We start from the raw sequence: 16742 nt of genomic DNA on the forward strand, positions 1-16742 counted from the left end.
GTTAGATATCATCACGATAGGCAACACAATTCTTCTTCAAAAGTTTTAATGTTGCTTCATTTAAAATTTTAAATATAGAAATAATTGATAAGTTTTACACAGAAAAAAATATTTTTTTTCAAATTTCACTGCATTGAATGCATCAATCTCAAGACAAAATTTCTTCTTAGATTTCTTAACAAGTGTCTTAGTATTTCCCATAAATATAAAACATTCGGTTAATGTGAAAGAGAGTCTAACCATTTTTTATAGGGTCATGTTAACTTGTACCCTTAGGGCACATGTTAAGCAACCTAAATAGAGCAATTTTGCATTGGAAAACACAATATAACAACTTTTAAGAAGTTGAATGCACGCCTTTTGATATGTGTATTTCTATAATGAGTATTTTAACATGTGCCTTGAGGGCACAAGTTAACATTACTCTTTTTTATATAACATACGTTTATTTATTTTATTTTTGACATTATATGCATTTATTTATTATGATTTGTATATACTACGTACATTTTCTCTGTATTAATCTTTTAGTTTATAGAGAAAATAGACCTTAATAATAGGAAATATGATCGAAAAGTAAGTAAAGTTTATGATTTGTATATACTACATACATTTTCTTTGTATTAATCTTTTAGTTTATAGAGAAAATAGACCCTTAATAATAGGAAGTATGATCGAAAAGTAAGTAAAGTTTCATAAAAAATTGATTACATCATAACTCAAACTCGGCTTATTTCGAATAATTCGACATTAAAAAACTCAGGCTTAATTGCATGTTTGATCCCTTATGTTTATTTTAGTTTTCAAGTTGGTCCCTTATGTTTTAAAAGTTTTAAGTTGGTCCCTTAGGGTGTGTTTGTTTCAAGTTTACCAAATTTATTTCTAGGAATAACATTCCTTGGAACATAAAGATGGGAATTTTATTCCAAGGTATATAGAAAAAAGATGTTTGTTTAACATTATAATCTTCTCAGGAACCATAAAAATAGGGATTATAATAGGTAATTACATATGAAATTATTCCCATCTTAATGGGAACTTTATTCCCACCATTTTCTTTGGGAAAATTTTTCTATTCCAGGAACGTTTTATACCCAGGAATAAAATTTAGTAAACTTGTAACAAACATAGACATGCATATTTATATCTTTTTATTCCCGGGAATCTACGAATATAACTTGAAACTAACTTATTCCAACGTGAGTAATGTTTTGGACCAACTTAAAACTTTTAAAACATAAAAGACCAACTTAAAAAATAAAATAAACATAAGGATCAAACATGCAATTAAGCCAAACACTCATTAACCATTTGAATCAACTATTTGATTATGTACTCCACATATTTGATTAAACATTCGGGTAAAACATGTGATGGATTACTAAGCATTGTGTTCGGACTGTGTCATTATCCATAACCCATAATTAGTGATTCATAATTATCCGGGTAGGAAAAACATTTTTCTTTAATTTAATTTATTCCAGATAATTAATGAGATAAATTGGGAAGGGATGGAAATTAGTGGACCTTATAAATTGGCAATAGGGGTACGAGATTGATATTTTACATTAACAAAGCATTGTGAGCTGAATATTCAATTGGTTGATGTGACAAATCGAAAAAGAGAATGCTTTTTTGATGGACGCAATAAGATAATGCTAAAAAACAAACTTGGGTGTTAGACTATTCTTCCCCCCGTTCTTGAATTTCTTGTATCACAAGAATTACAAATGATGCAAGAGGGGTTTGGTGGGTTATAGATGAACTGAAGCCACATAGACGTAAACGATGACGCTAGTTTGCGTACGTGGGCGCTAAAGATCTTGACTTACTTAAATCACGGTTGAATCAAGCTAAGATATTTTGAATTGACTAGCATTAGGCAAAATTGGGGCGATAATGTGGTTTTGTCTAATTCTTGTATCACAATTTATATAAGGATGATTAATCTCCGTCGAAAAATATTTGCTTAACCAAAAAGTTAATCCAGCACACAGTAAAGCATAAATCCAGCACACAGTAAAGCATAAGATAAATTTTAAGATGATATCATTTTAATTTAAAACTTATAATAGTACTTTAATAAAAAAAATTCATTAGTATACTATATAAGTGTAAAATAATTATACACCGATTAATATACTAATTAAACTCTTAATTTTTTTTTTGAAATGACAAAATTTATTCTCGACGAGCAAGCGCAAGAAGCACTAAAAGACTCGCGGTAAAACAAAGAAAATACAATAGGTGCCGCATATATACGGAACACCAAAACCCCACCAACAGAAAATAGGAGCCCCTTAAAAAGCCACTGAAAACTGTGAAGAAGATTTCCTTCTTAGACTTGACTGGGTTTTGATGATAACAAACACACATCACAAAAGAAGAAAAACTATGGAGGCACAAGATGATGATTAAGAATAAAGATTAGTGACTAGGCTTCTTGGTTATACTCTTTTGTAAGTATGGTCCTTATCTTTGATTTATCATTCTTAACTTATGGAACAACTTAGAATGCTCAGAAAATAATTCCAAACATTTTTTCTAAATCTTCATATGAAGCAATGCTAAAGCTCTCATGAAAATAAATCACACACTCTCAATAATTTTTCATTTAAATGTGATTTTGCATTATAAGATTTTTGCATAAAAATATTTTTTATTAGAAAAATCATTTTTGTTTTTGAAAAATCAAATACCTAATTATGCCAAAAATAATTTTGTTTCAGCACATTTATCTCTGTTACTTTGTAGGCATAATTATTTATTATACATGCTTTAATCAGATTTTTCAAATCAGCATTTTTTTTTAACGGCCGAATTAAATTGTTAACGGAAAGAGAATGAATTGTTTTTCATTTCTATGAAGTGCATTTCCGTTGGCATTGATTTGGAATACAATGGTTTTTGAAATTAAAAGGACCACTGGCTAGTTAAACTTGTTTATTTAGCAACGGCTATTTTTTTAAGGCATCCTGCTCTATTTTTTCATCCTATGAATAGGTGCCTTTTCAAACTTATTTCTATTCATTTTTGTGAACTTTTTTGAAAAGTAACATTACTTCATAAACATCTTTTTAGCCTCTATAAATTCAATTGAGCATCAAAACAATTTACACACAACAACTTTCATTATCTCAATTGATATTTTCAATATCACTTGCTTTTAAACTTTCATTCAAATTGTTTGGAAAACTTTGCATATACTTTAACATTTATTAAAAAGTTTTCTGAGCACTAAGTCCATTTGTTAGAGTGATATTGATAAAGATATACAGCCATACATTTGTTATTCTTCAATTACTTTGTTGTAAAGTTTCTTGCCATTGTTGGTGAGAATTATTGTTAAAGATAGTGGGGTGCTATCTTGTGATTGCTGTAAAAGGTTCTTTGATTCGGGAAGATTCAAAGTCCACCAAAAGTGTTTGGTGTTTGTGTTGTAATCAAGAGAGAGGGTTTCTTTCTTGTGTTTATGTTAGAAAGATTGTTAGGGGGTCTTGGGGTGAGATTGCTTGTAACAAAGATTCTAACATAGTGAATTCCTTCGCGGGGTGTGAAGGGAGTGGACTGACCCTAAGGTTTAGAGGGGAACCACTATAAACTCTCTTGTGTCTTTTCTTCTTCCCTTACTCTTTTATTTTTCCGCATTCATACCTTCATCATTATTTACCGGAAAAATTATCAAGAACGCTAAACTCTGAAAAATTAACCAGTATTCCTAGAAACCTAATTCACCCCCCTCTTAGGTTACAATCTGAACTTACAAAAACAAGATATGAGGCCGACATATACGAGCTATCAACAACCCGTATACCCCTGCCTCAAACTCACAGCGCCTAAAAAACGGTGAACAACAACTCCAAACCGCTACACCTTAAAAACAGTAGTGAACCAAGACAGGGGACAGTCAGCAAGCTATACAGAAGGGCCAAAAGAGAAAAAACCCCATGCTGGTAGCGCAAGGCAGCATGCTGCACCGAGAATCACTTGGAAAAGGGCACCCCTTCCTCCTCTTTGGTAGCACAACACAACACAACCAATATGTTACAGCACCCTTGCCAAAGCCACCTAGATATCCAGCAACATCATCTCCGCCGCACATCCCTATCAAGGCACCAAATTGGATTCCAACACCACTCGTAGTAAAGACAAACCGGGAAATGAGTCCTACTCAAAAGCCATCTCCAAGACAACACCTTCACCTCATCAACAATCTCCTCCACCACATAATTAATATTTTTGAAAATTTAATCATTCCGGACTTTCCACAAAACCCATACCGTCGCGTGCCAAATCATCCAAAACCCCTTCTTGATCGTATTATTTCTCCCTCCTTCACTCCAACACTCCCAATGAACGAAGAGGTTCGGAGGGGTAGGAAGAAGTAATTTATCCAAGACATCAATTTTGACCAAACTAAACTCGCCATGTCACAATGGAGAAAGAGATGAGTGGTTGATTCCCCCATCCTATTACACAAAGTGCACATGCTCAACTCATCCGACCCGAGAGCATTCCTCAAAACAAGATTGAGTTTAGTTGGAATACGATTGACGAGAGCCCTCCAAGCAAAAGCCACCACCTTGGAAGGCACCAGACTCTTCCACAAGTTAGAGAACACCCCCTTTTCCTCCTCCCTCCACACGTCCTCATGCAAAACCAATCCTTCCAACTTCAAATACGCCAATTTCACCGAAAACACACCTTTGTCTTCTAGTTTCCATCTCCACACATCCTCATGAGAAGTCAACCTCATACCTTCCAAATCCTGTCTAAGGCTTAGAAGGACCTCCTCCTCCCACATAAATAGATGTCTTCTCCAAGTAAACTCCATTTCATCCCTTGGTCGGACTCCACTCCAACCTCCCCCACCGTAGCTTCTTTTTGATTTGAAATCAAGAAAAGTCTAGGATATTTGTCCCGGAAGCAAGTATCCTCTTTCCAAGTATCATTCCAAAAACTAGAAGCTAAGCCATTCCCCACCTTCCGTTCCACTTCCGAGTTGAACCAATTAGGACCACCAAAATCCCCAAGATTGATGATATCCTTCCACCACAAGGAACATTGTCTCGGCCGAGCACTAGGACTCCCCTCCAACAAACGCCGAACACACAAACCATACTTCGCTTCCAACACCTCTTTCCACAAGGCTCCCTCACCATCTAACAACCTCCACCTCCACTTAGCCAATAAACTCACCTTCATAACCCGAATATCTTTAACCCCCACTCCTCCATTCTTCTTTTGTTGACACACCGACTTCCATTTAACCCAACTAATCTTCGCCCCCCCTCCCACCGCACCCCATAAAAATTCTCTTTGAATCCGAACAACCCTCCTCCAAACTTGCACCGGCATCTTCAAAAATGACATATAAAAAATTGGGATAGAGTTTAGGACTGAATTAAGGAGCACAATTCTACCACCAAAACTAATGTATTTATGACCCCAACTATTTAGCCTCCCACTTAAGGTCTCAACCATGGGATTCCAAGCTGACATGCTCCTCGAAGATGCACCCACCGGGAGGCCCAAATACTTGAATGGAACACTTCCTTGACTACAATTCAAAAAGTTACATGCCATATCCATAAATTCATCTCCAACATTAACCCCAATCAAAGAACTCTTAAAGAAATTAATTTTCAACCCGGACGCCATCTCAAAACCTCTAAGGAGAGATTTCATTGCCCAAAGATTTTCCACGGTTGCCTTTCCAATGCAGAGTGTGTCGTCGGCATATTGCAAGTGGGAAATCACCAACCCATTACCACCCAAGGGAAAGCCTTCAAATAAATTTCTATCCACCGCGTTCCTCATCAAACCACTAAAACCTTCCGCCACCAATAAAAACAAAAACGGAGCAAGCGGATCCCCTTGCTTAAGACCGCGATGAATACAAATTTCCTCCGTAGGACTACCGTTGACAAGCACGGACATGCTCCCACCAAAAACACAAGCCTTCATCCACGCCACCCACTTATCGTATAAGCCCACTCTACCCATCATGTACTCCAAAAAACCCCAATCTACCGAATCATATGCCTTTTCAAAGTCAACCTTGAAAATAAGGCATTCTTTCTTCGCTTTTTTCGCAAAGTCCACCAACTCATTTACCACTAACACCCCATCCACCAAATGCCTACCTTTAAGAAACGCCGATTGAGATGGAGAAAAAATAGTATTCATGACCCCGGCCAACCTCCTAGCCAAAACCTTTGCTAATAATTTATAAAGACAACCTAGCAAACATATAGGCCTATAATCCTTCAACTCCAAAGGAGAGGACACTTTAGGAATGAGCGTCACAAAAAAAGCCAACATATTCTTCGGTAAAACTTCGCTGGCATAGAATTGATTGAACATGATTCCAACCTCATCTTTAATCAAATACCAAAACTCCTTGACAAAAGCAAAGTTAAATCCATCCGGGCCCGGGCTTTTACTCCCGTCACTCTCTCTAACCACCGCCTCAATCTCCAAAGAAGAGAAAGGAGCCGTCAGAAAATCATTTTCGGCCGAAGATAAAGTTACAAAATTCACCCCATCCAATTTTGGCCTCTCCCACCTACAAAAAGAAAAATGGTTAGTGAAAAAATTTACCACCTTCGATCGAACCTCAAACGGCGACACCACCCAACCATCATTCTCCTTAAGGGCCTTGATTGAGTTACAACTCTTTCTCAATTTAAGGCACTTATGGAAGAACTTAGAGTTGGCATCACCCTCCTCAAGCTACCGCGATTTCGATCTTTGAGCAATAAGAGCATCCATTGCCTTAAGAAGTCTCCATAATTCTTCGAACCTAGATTTACGAAGACCCACTTCAACATCACTCAAAGTTCCTTCCTCCCCTTTCTCATCAAGCCCTCTAATCTCCTCTACCAAAATCTCCACCCTTTCCTCCATACCTCCATACTCCACTTTGTTCCACTCCTTGATTTTGAATTTAAGTCCCTTCAATTTTTATTTTAGGACAAAAATCGTCCACCCGGTAACATTTTGATTCCTCCAAGCATCCTCAACCACCCCTTTGAAATCCCCATGTTGTAACCAAAAATTATTGAAGCGAAACGGCGTTGGCCCCCAACTCCAACCTCCATTTTTTAACACCAAAGGACAATGGTCCGAAACATCTCTCGGCAACACCCAAAGAGAATTCTCTCCCCACACATGAGCCCATTCTTTCGATATAAGCATCCTATCTATGCGACTCATCGATCTCCCATTCGGATGGTACCAAGTGAAACGACGGCCTATCACGTTTAAATCCTCCAACTCTATCTCTCCCAAAAAATTATTAAACAAGAACATCTCCAAAACTTGGGCCGATGAAGCTTCATCATTAACTCCTCTCCTTTCATCCCTTCTTCTCACCACATTGAAATTTCCAACCACACACCACGCTCCACCACCTCTACTCTCACGCTCTCCAACAAGACAATCCCATAATCTCATTTTGGCCGGTAAATCACATTTAGAGTAAACATTGATAAGGACGCACCTTGTTTTCTCCACCCCCCATTCCAAACAAACCCCCACATAGCCTTCCCCTTGGAAGGAAGACACCAAATTAGCACTAGATTTCCTCCATATAGAAAGAATTCCCCCACTATTTCCTTCGGACGACCTAAACACCCAATCGCAATCTTCACCCCCCCCAAAGGGAATAACAAAGGGAGGGGGTTACCTCTTGGAGCTTAGTCTCTTGCAATGCCAAAAAATCAATGTTATTGAATCTAACTATTTCTCGAATCTTATTCTTCTTGACTCTTCCACCTAAACCCCTAACATTAAAGGTCGTAACAATCATTGACGAGACCTAACCCCTTCTTTACCATCCTTTATCTTTACCGCAACCTCTTCTAGTTCCACCAATTTGTCAATAATACCTCCTTCCTTCAAGGTGTGCGAGACACCCGCCTCTTCTTGAATTCTAAGAACTCTCTTAGCCGCTAACACTTTCAAACTCTTAATAAAATTACTTTTATTTAAATTCTTCATACAGACATATAAATTAAACTAATATATTCAATTTCATTCAATATTTCTTTTTCTAAGGATAGTAAAACCAACCAATTTAATCTTTGTTGAAAGACTATTTATTTTAGATAGTGAATTATTAACTTTAGAATAACAAGCATCATATTTACTTATAGTACAACTTGTGCAGTTCAAAAAACAATTTTAAAATAAAATACTTATAGTACAGTTGTTATGTCCAATATTTTATTTTTAATAGATGAGACACATTGTTCTTTCAAAAATAAAAAATGAGACACATCGTCCATAGTACTCCCTCCGTCCCATAATAACTGAGCCATTTGCAAAAAAATATTGTCCTAGAAAAATTGACTCATTTCACTTTTCAATACAATATTAATTACTTTTGTAAAAAAAAAATACAATACTATTAATTACTTTTTTTCAATTATAACACTAATTAATACCTACTTTTACCACTCCCAATTCAATATATTCTTCTTTGCATTTATGATAAAGAAGAATGCACCAATAGTTGATAAAGGCACTCAAACCCATTTTTCTCTCTTTCACTTATACACTTTTTCTTAATAAATGTGAAATGAGCCAAAGGCTCAATTAAAATGGGACGGAGGGAGTAACATTTTAGAAATTTAAACGGGCACAAAAAGAAAAGGAAGCAAAAGGTAATGGGAATGCATGAAAAAGTAAAGATTTGTGAAGGATGATCCATTGGGTAAGAGCAAGAGGCAAGATGATTGGTCCGGTGTGGTCCGGTCGACCTAGCCAGCCACAGCCAATAAGTGTTGAAGCCGACATTTAGAAAAACAACCGTACGGGTCAGAAAAACAACGTAAGCAATGACAGAATCACCAAAATGCTCGAACACTCACACGTGCCATGCACCACTCAGTTAACGCCACATGGTGTCTGCAGTCAAATGATAATTATGTGTTGAAAATTAAATAGATACGACCTCCAACTTGGCCATCACGCGCACGTGTCTTAATTCATCTCATCACTTTCTGTTCCAATAACATCGTTGTTTCACTCTCCTATAAAACATAACTCATTCATTGACTCTCTGTCTCATCTCACAACTTCCAAACTCACAAAACAGAACATAGCAAGAAGAAGAAGAAGAACAACAACAACAACAACAACAATTATCATCAACAACATACATAGTCAACGTTTCAAGCTTTCAGTCAAAGTAGTATTAACACAAAGAACAAGAACACAAGAAACAAGAATGCAAGGTGAATTAGAATTACCACCTGGTTTCAGATTTCACCCCACTGATGAAGAATTGGTGAATCATTACTTGTGTCGCAAATGTGCTGGTCAATCTATTTCTGTTCCCGTTGTCAAAGAAGTTGATTTGTATAAGTTTGATCCATGGCAGCTTCCAGGTACTTAATCTAGCTAGAACAATCCTTAGTCAAATTTTATTATTTTACCTCCCAATTGCAAATGAATAATTATTTTTTGTTTATTTATGTTTGCAGAAATGGGTTACCATAGTGAGAAAGAATGGTATTTTTTCTCTCCAAGGGACAGAAAGTATCCTAATGGTTCGCGGCCAAATCGAGCTGCTGGAAGTGGTTATTGGAAAGCTACTGGAGCTGATAAACCAATTGGGAAATTGAAGCCGATGGGGATTAAAAAGGCGTTAGTATTCTATGCCGGTAAAGCCCCCAAAGGAGTTAAAACTAATTGGATTATGCACGAATATCGTCTTGCCAACGTTGATAGATCAGCCGGAAAGAAAAACAACTTGAGGGTATGTTTGGTGTCTCACACAACATTTTCTAGTTTTTTTTTCCTTCAGATTATTATTGGTGATGTCTATGTGTTTGTGTTAATGCTTCATACAAAAATGGATTTATCTGATTGTGGTTTGCTTTGCAATTTGCAGCTTGATGATTGGGTGTTGTGTAGAATTTACAACAAGAAAGGCAAGATTGAGAAATTCAACACTAGCAACACACCAAAGGTTCATAATTATTATGAACATGAAGAAGTAGAAGAACATGAGATGAAGCCAGAAATTCAAAAGTTGGGGAATTACCAATTGTACACGGACACTTCAGATTCAGTTCCAAAGCTGCATACGGACTCTAGCAGCTCCGGTGGGCACGTGGTTTCACCGGATGTCACGTGTGACAGGGAGGTACAGAGTGAACCTAAGTGGAATGATCTTGGGATACAGCTGGATGACGCGTTTGATTTTCAGCTCAATTACTTGGAAAATGCTCTTTCATTTGATATTGACAATGACCCCTTTGGGACCAATCAGTACCAAATGAACCAGCTTTCGCCGTTACAGGACATGTTCATGTACCCACAAAAGCCATTTTGATTCTTCTTTTTGAAAGAAAACAAGATTTTTTGGAAAGGGATATTGGGGAGTTGCCTAATTAGTTAATTTTTTGTAGGAAAAGTCATCATTAAGTTCTCCCATTACACCTAATTAACCACTGTATGTGGTCACTTGGGTAATTATTCTTATTCTCTGTTCTAGAGTGATCAGGGAATTGTGGTTTTGGTTGACATGGACCATTTGGAATATTGGACCTAATTTGTGCAAAAAGAGATGAATTCTAGAAGGAGATAGATTCTGCAGTGTGTAAGTAAAAAAACAAATAAGCAGTAGGATTATCTTATCTCCACTAGGTGTAGATCCAAATCTAATGGGCCATGTAGTGTTCTGTAGCTGGTATGAAAGCATTTTTTCATATATTTGTAACATATAAATATAATAACTTCTATTTTTTTCAATTCAAAGAGATGGAATGCTGCTTTATTATACGCTTTATTTATGAATCCAGAACAGAAACAATATTCAAAGTAAAAGACTTGTATTAAAATACTCAGAAGTCAGAACACAAAACAACTGCCATTTTACTAGTAACAAATAAGTTGATGCTGCTCAAAGAATTGTCATGTAAACTTAAATTGTCTATGATTGATGATGTTACTCTGTCTAACTAATGTTCCCAACTTGCGAGTCGCATTATACAGATTTGTACAAGTTACAATTCTATAATGAGAAAAGATGACATTATTTGTTGAGACAAAAATAAACAGCATACTAGTATTTTTTGACTGAATGGGGGCAGTTGTGATCAAGCTGATATTTTTAAATTTTAACTTTTATATTTTGTCCAACTTTTTTCTGGTACATGATTGTTGTATTCAGAACAGCTGAGATATAGTAGGGTGGTTTTATAATTTCTTTTCAACACTCAAATATGAACAAATCTGAAAAAATTGTGAAAGAAGTTGGACTAATAATCTTTCAAAAAAAAAGTTGGACTAATAATATATCATTGTATGAAACCTATCAATCTATCAAAAAAAAAAAAAAAATCAATCAATCATAGAATCAACAGATGCATCTAATCTTTTTGCATAAACCTGCATTACTCTTAGATTATCTGTTTCGCTTTCCAATTCTAAATGAAATCCCCAATGCCGTGCAATCAAACTAACATGATATGTTGTTATATGGCTGATCACTGTCAGTTGTAATTACACTTTCAACACTAAACATCAGTGTAGACCTCTATACCACTTAACAATATACTATGCACAATGATATATCTTTAGAAGCATATTAACATTCCTTTCATACAACCATATATCGTGTTCTATAAAGTGGGATAATAGCAACTATATGATGATAGCAGATGTAAACTGATTAACTGAGTGGCCGATGTATCTTTCGTAATCAAATGCTGACATCTTTGGATTTTGGAACTCGGTTACAATCTGCTGCTGTCCACCCTATCAACTGCTTTTCATTGTCAAATACCATCACTTTGTCTAGCATGGATATGTCTGCATACACAGGACGAGGGCTTTCTTAATTATGCATAGTTCATCAAGAGTTTTGGTGAAAAGATAAAGCAAAAAAAGTGGACAAAAGCAGCACAATTGATAATATCCGTTAACAGGAACAAGCATCAGAAGAAAATAGAGATTAACGCCATTCCTACCTCCGATTAGGTTTACATCTTCCACTCCTACTTCAGAGCCGTCTAGAATGCCCAAGCAAACATTTCCCATGTTCTGGAAGAACAATTTGTCAGCATGACACATGTAAGGTATCAGTTACTTGTGAGTTTTTGATAGCAATAAAAAAGTAAATCTTGATTCTTGAAGAAAGTGATTAGTTAGGACTTGACTCACTGATATAATCAGATATGCTTCAGGAGGGATTTCGAATTGGGCTTTCGATCTTCCACTTCCTGGGAAGTTAAGTGCAATAGGCTTGAAGTATTTTCTGACTTCATATACACTTCTAAAAGGTCTTTTTCCATACCAACATAGAGGGAGAGTTTGGTCTTCAGGTGCTTCTTTTATGGGCTTTCCAGCTAATTCCTTCGTCAACTACATATGGAAATAAAACGGAATAACCGTGTTAAGCAATGAGCCAATATTTTCTCGTATTAGTGAAGAAATAAATAATTTATATATTTTTTTCGAACAATTTAGAGATTGTATGATGACGTTGACATAGTCTTGTTTGTGGTAATAGCATATGCATTTTAAAATGCTTGAAATTCGAGGATATTGCGAAAATTGCTTTCAACTGACCCAAGAAATTAGTGCTTGATAAGCATTAGAGTTGAAGTAAGTATAAGAACTCCCAGCGTCAAAAACAGCAAGAAGATTTCCAAACCCAGTCCTCTTCCCTCCAAGAACAAGTTCAGCTCCCCCTGCTGAGTAATGTTTGCTGAGAAAAATCGTAAATTAGTAGATAGAAATATTAATATCATTACAATTAATGTGTATTTGACTTGTGAAGATCTACTTACTAATCTCTCGACGACATTGGAGTCCAAGCCAATCGAGAAGAATCATAAACATCTCCAAAGAAGATGTATCCTCCGCCTTGTGCACTCAAACAGTGTCCAACGACATTTCTCACTAAACCCTGACCATTCAGCTGTGATATCAAGCTGGATTTTCCCCTGCCAAGGCCAAGCATTCCATCTACGGGGTGGTAGGAAGAATCTGGAAAAATCTGATCATAGCCGCATCTGCATAAAATAACCAAAAAAGTTGTACTAGATAGCCTGATTTTTACTTCTTAATAAAGGATTAAGTGTATGGATAATCATCATGCAACAATTGTGTTTTTCTGAAACACTTGTTGCAGAAAGGCTAAATTTAGCCAGAACATACACAGAGATATTTGGATTGACTTATTTGAATCTATCTACTGACATAGGCATTTGTGAGGCTGTTTAACTTCTGTAACATCCCACACTTAGAATAGTAGTTTAGAAATAAGAACTTGATGGTACATTAGTAAATACTATTATTAGTTAATGGTATTATGGTAACTTTTGCATTGTAAGCCCCATATATAAATTGGAAACTTTCACTTTAAAATCTCCGGTTGTTACAACTTCTGACACGTACATACGTTGTTTTCACCTTATTTCCATTATTTCTCCGGGATAGTTTATGAAAACAAATTTTAGATTATATGAAAACAATTTGACTTCATTTATTTTTTGTTATAGATATAGCTTATACATAAGCACTTATATGATTAGCAAACGCTTATGCTATCCAACTAGGACTAAAAACCTAAAGAAGTGAGAGTGGTATGGGTATGTAAAGCCTATTTAAGGCTAGCAAAGGGTGAGAAAGAGTCACTAACCCAAGTGCCATACGAACTTTAAGTTGGACTCCATTTGTAAAGTTGAGAACATAAACATCATTGACAAGTACACCAAGAGATGAGTAATGATCTGCATACTCAACTTCATAGTCACACTGATGCTCGACTTCACAGTCGTAGTTATCCGTGTGATGCACGGATGCACAGAGGGGATGCCTGCATGGGACTAAGTCATTGCTAGGCCGGTAAAGCGGATGTGGTGTCTGAAAAAACAGTTATTGAAGATTAATTTTGATAGGAAATTTTAATCAAACAGATTCTACAGACATACATATATCTATCTGGTCTAGAATCTAATCTCATTTCAAGAAAAAGGCTTTGCAATTCAAAGTTGTTAATTTGCTAGGTAATTTTGAATGTTGGCAATGAGTAAAGTGAGTGAGAATACCTGAGAGCAACGCGAACAAGGCGCATCACATTGAAGCCATGTTAGGTCGCTACCCGTGTCAATATCAAGAAAATATGGCCTTGGTGGGTACCCAATGTTGATAGTCACATTATAAAACCTGCATATGTTAAAAGTAAGGGTGACTTGCATTATTGTTTTTGACTTTTTGTTTCTCCGCCAACAAAAAATGATTTTGAATGAATTAATTATGTAAAAGTGATTGAACAATAAATTTAAGGTTAGAAATCAATTGTAAAAACCAATTGGTGCATATTCGAACTCGCATTGAGTTTCTCGAAATCATGGCGAGTCATCGTGATTTTGCAAAAGCTTAATTTCGCTAAATTTACCGCAATTTAAAACATGCACCAACTTCTAGCTTTATGTTATAGTAGAATAAATTCTCCAAACAGAATAAATTATACTTAAGAACATCCAAACATGTCAAAATCAATTTTATACCCCTAAAATCAATTTTGTCACCTTAAAAAATGGAACCTATAACATACACATAAATTGGAACGGGACCACAAAATCACTTGATATGATTTTATATGCATAGATCCATCTATATATTAAAAAAAAAGCTTTCAATTAGGGTATGAATGAGACAAAGAAAAACATGATTATGGGAAGGTGAATAAACCTTATAAAGATGTTTTATTATTCAAATTACTTTAGGAGGAATAAAATAACAGAACAAAACATGGAGGGCCAAATAGGAAAAGGCATGAAGAAAGCAACCTAGGAGAAAGAAAGGCATAAAGTGAAACCGAAGGAAACAAAAAAAATGAAAAACAGAGAGAATGTAAAAAAAGGAAGTTCTTTTTACGTACCCAACAGGATAAACATTTCCATGAACCGGGAACACAACCGATGAACCAGAACGAAAACGATTCAAGAATGAAGGCGATGATGACGACGACGACAATGAAGGTTGTTCATATGAAAGAATGGAGTTTCTTCCATTTGCACTTGAACTTGAAATTTTGTGTTTGCTACTACTACTACTACTACCAAACCAAGCTAAACAAGTAGAGGAACTCAACAAGAGTAGAACAACAAAGAATACCAATTTCCCTGACTTCATGATTTCTCTATTTCAAGCATGAAATAAAGATATTAATTAATGTGATTAGAGAAAACTGAGACTATGTTGTGGTTTCTTGCGTTATGTGTTTGAAATGCATGAAAGAAATACCAACCAAGACTTTATTTAAATCTAGGTGTGTGTGTGTGTGTACGTAGTAAAAGCATTGCTTCAATAATTAGAAGTGGGATTTCTTCCCATGCATGCTTTGCGCTGGGTTCTTATTCTTTTCTTCTTGTAACCCTCCTCCATACATAAATACTTTTAAAAAATTATTGGAGCCAGACTGGTTAGTATATAGTTTAGAGTGTATATTTATGTTTAATTACTTGAGTATGTTGAAAGTGAGATATAGTTTATATTTTTTAAGAGATATATTTTATATGAAAATTATTACCGGACACGTTGATATTCTTACTTCATATTCTAAACAAGTATGTTTCATTTATATTATTTTAACACACATTAGTTTCTTTTTGTTTAGAGAATTGAGTCAGCATGCAAATTTAAATTGTTTCTATCAAGCATTAAATTCAAATTATATAATTGTTTCAATTTTCAATTATCAAGCTTATTTAATTGTAAAAAAAGAGCTTACTTAAAAGTCAAATCTTGTTGCACACGGCATTACAGTCAAGCTTGTAAAAAAAAAAAAAAATCATCTTATGATTTTTTTTTTTGTTTACAAGAGAAAAAGAGAAGGAAAAGAAAACAAAAAAGAGGGAAAAAAAACTAGGTCCTTAGAAAGGACACACCTAAGGCTTTGTTTGGAGTTTGGAGGGGAAGGAAAGGAAAGGCTTTGAGGGGTGCAAAATATGAGGAAAAATAGAGAAATCTTTCAAAAAATTTAAAAAAGTAGTTTTTTTAGAGAATGATAAATTAATGCATATGATTACTTTATTTTTAATTTTAAAAATATTATAACAACATAAATTAAATTTGAAGAATTCTTATTAACCCTCCAAAACCCCCCAAAACCCTCCTCCAATACAATTTTTTAGTTCCTCCAAATGAGGAGGGTTTTGTATTATGAAGAAAAGTTAACCCCCCAAAGCCCTCCTCTCCCATTTTCCTCTATTTCTTCCACTTACTTATTCCTTTTTTCCCAAGTCTTCCCCTCCCTTCCCCTCCAAATTCGCAAACAAAGCCTAAGGTATCACCCATGAAAGTAGATGATAAATAAGGAGGAGGTTCATTGACCGTGACAAGATGGTATGAACTATTAGCTCCTAACTTAACAAGAACGTCTGCACATGGATTTTCTTCTCAAAGGATATGGTACGAATAGTAACTATCTAATCCTTAACAAGATAGTTCTGGATGATTTCCAAGATATTTGCATAGTGATGGAAACGTGGAGTGTCCTCCAACACCAATTGCATCACATGAAGAGAGTTGGAGCAACACATAAGTTTTTTATAGCCTGCCTCCCAATACAACTTGATTCCAATCCAGAGAGCTAGAATCTCAGCATGAAGGATATTAGAGATCCCCACACTTACGAAAAAACGAAATTAAAAACTGCCATCGTGCTTACGAATTAGACCAGGTGTCAGCTCAATTAGAGTTTGGCTTTGTAATCT

At 35.6% G+C, this 16742-nt stretch overlaps 2 protein-coding genes across 3 annotated transcripts; one reads left to right on the top strand and one right to left on the bottom strand.

Moving 5' to 3' along the window:
• The first annotated feature begins 9074 nt into the window (after positions 1–9074).
• LOC146941754 (NAC domain-containing protein 2-like) lies at positions 9075–10770 on the top strand. 2 transcript variants are annotated; one of them, XM_085755589.1, is made up of 3 exons: positions 9075–9395; positions 9492–9766; positions 9902–10770. In XM_085755589.1, the coding sequence occupies exons 1-3, from the start codon at positions 9236–9238 to the stop codon at positions 10343–10345; spliced, it is 879 nt and encodes a 292-aa protein (XP_085611715.1). In that variant the 5' UTR covers positions 9075–9235; the 3' UTR covers positions 10346–10770. The 2 variants fall into 2 exon arrangements, with proteins under 2 accessions (XP_085611715.1, XP_085611714.1); XM_085755588.1 differs by having other exon boundaries at positions 9492–10770.
• Positions 10771–11258: 488 nt separating this feature from the next.
• Positions 11259–15259, bottom strand: LOC146941755 (aspartic proteinase Asp1-like). Its single transcript, XM_085755587.1, has 8 exons — positions 14906–15259; positions 14070–14187; positions 13661–13884; positions 12807–13031; positions 12586–12724; positions 12178–12378; positions 11985–12057; positions 11259–11826 (listed from the first exon to the last, which is right to left on the bottom strand). The coding sequence occupies exons 1-8, from the start codon at positions 15157–15159 to the stop codon at positions 11717–11719; spliced, it is 1344 nt and encodes a 447-aa protein (XP_085611713.1). The 5' UTR covers positions 15160–15259; the 3' UTR covers positions 11259–11716.
• Positions 15260–16742: the final 1483 nt, after the last annotated feature.

This window comes from Medicago sativa, chromosome 3 (assembly GCF_051527215.1).
Source record: "Medicago sativa cultivar Bolivia chromosome 3, Bolivia_mono, whole genome shotgun sequence".
NCBI lineage: Eukaryota > Viridiplantae > Streptophyta > Magnoliopsida > Fabales > Fabaceae > Medicago > Medicago sativa.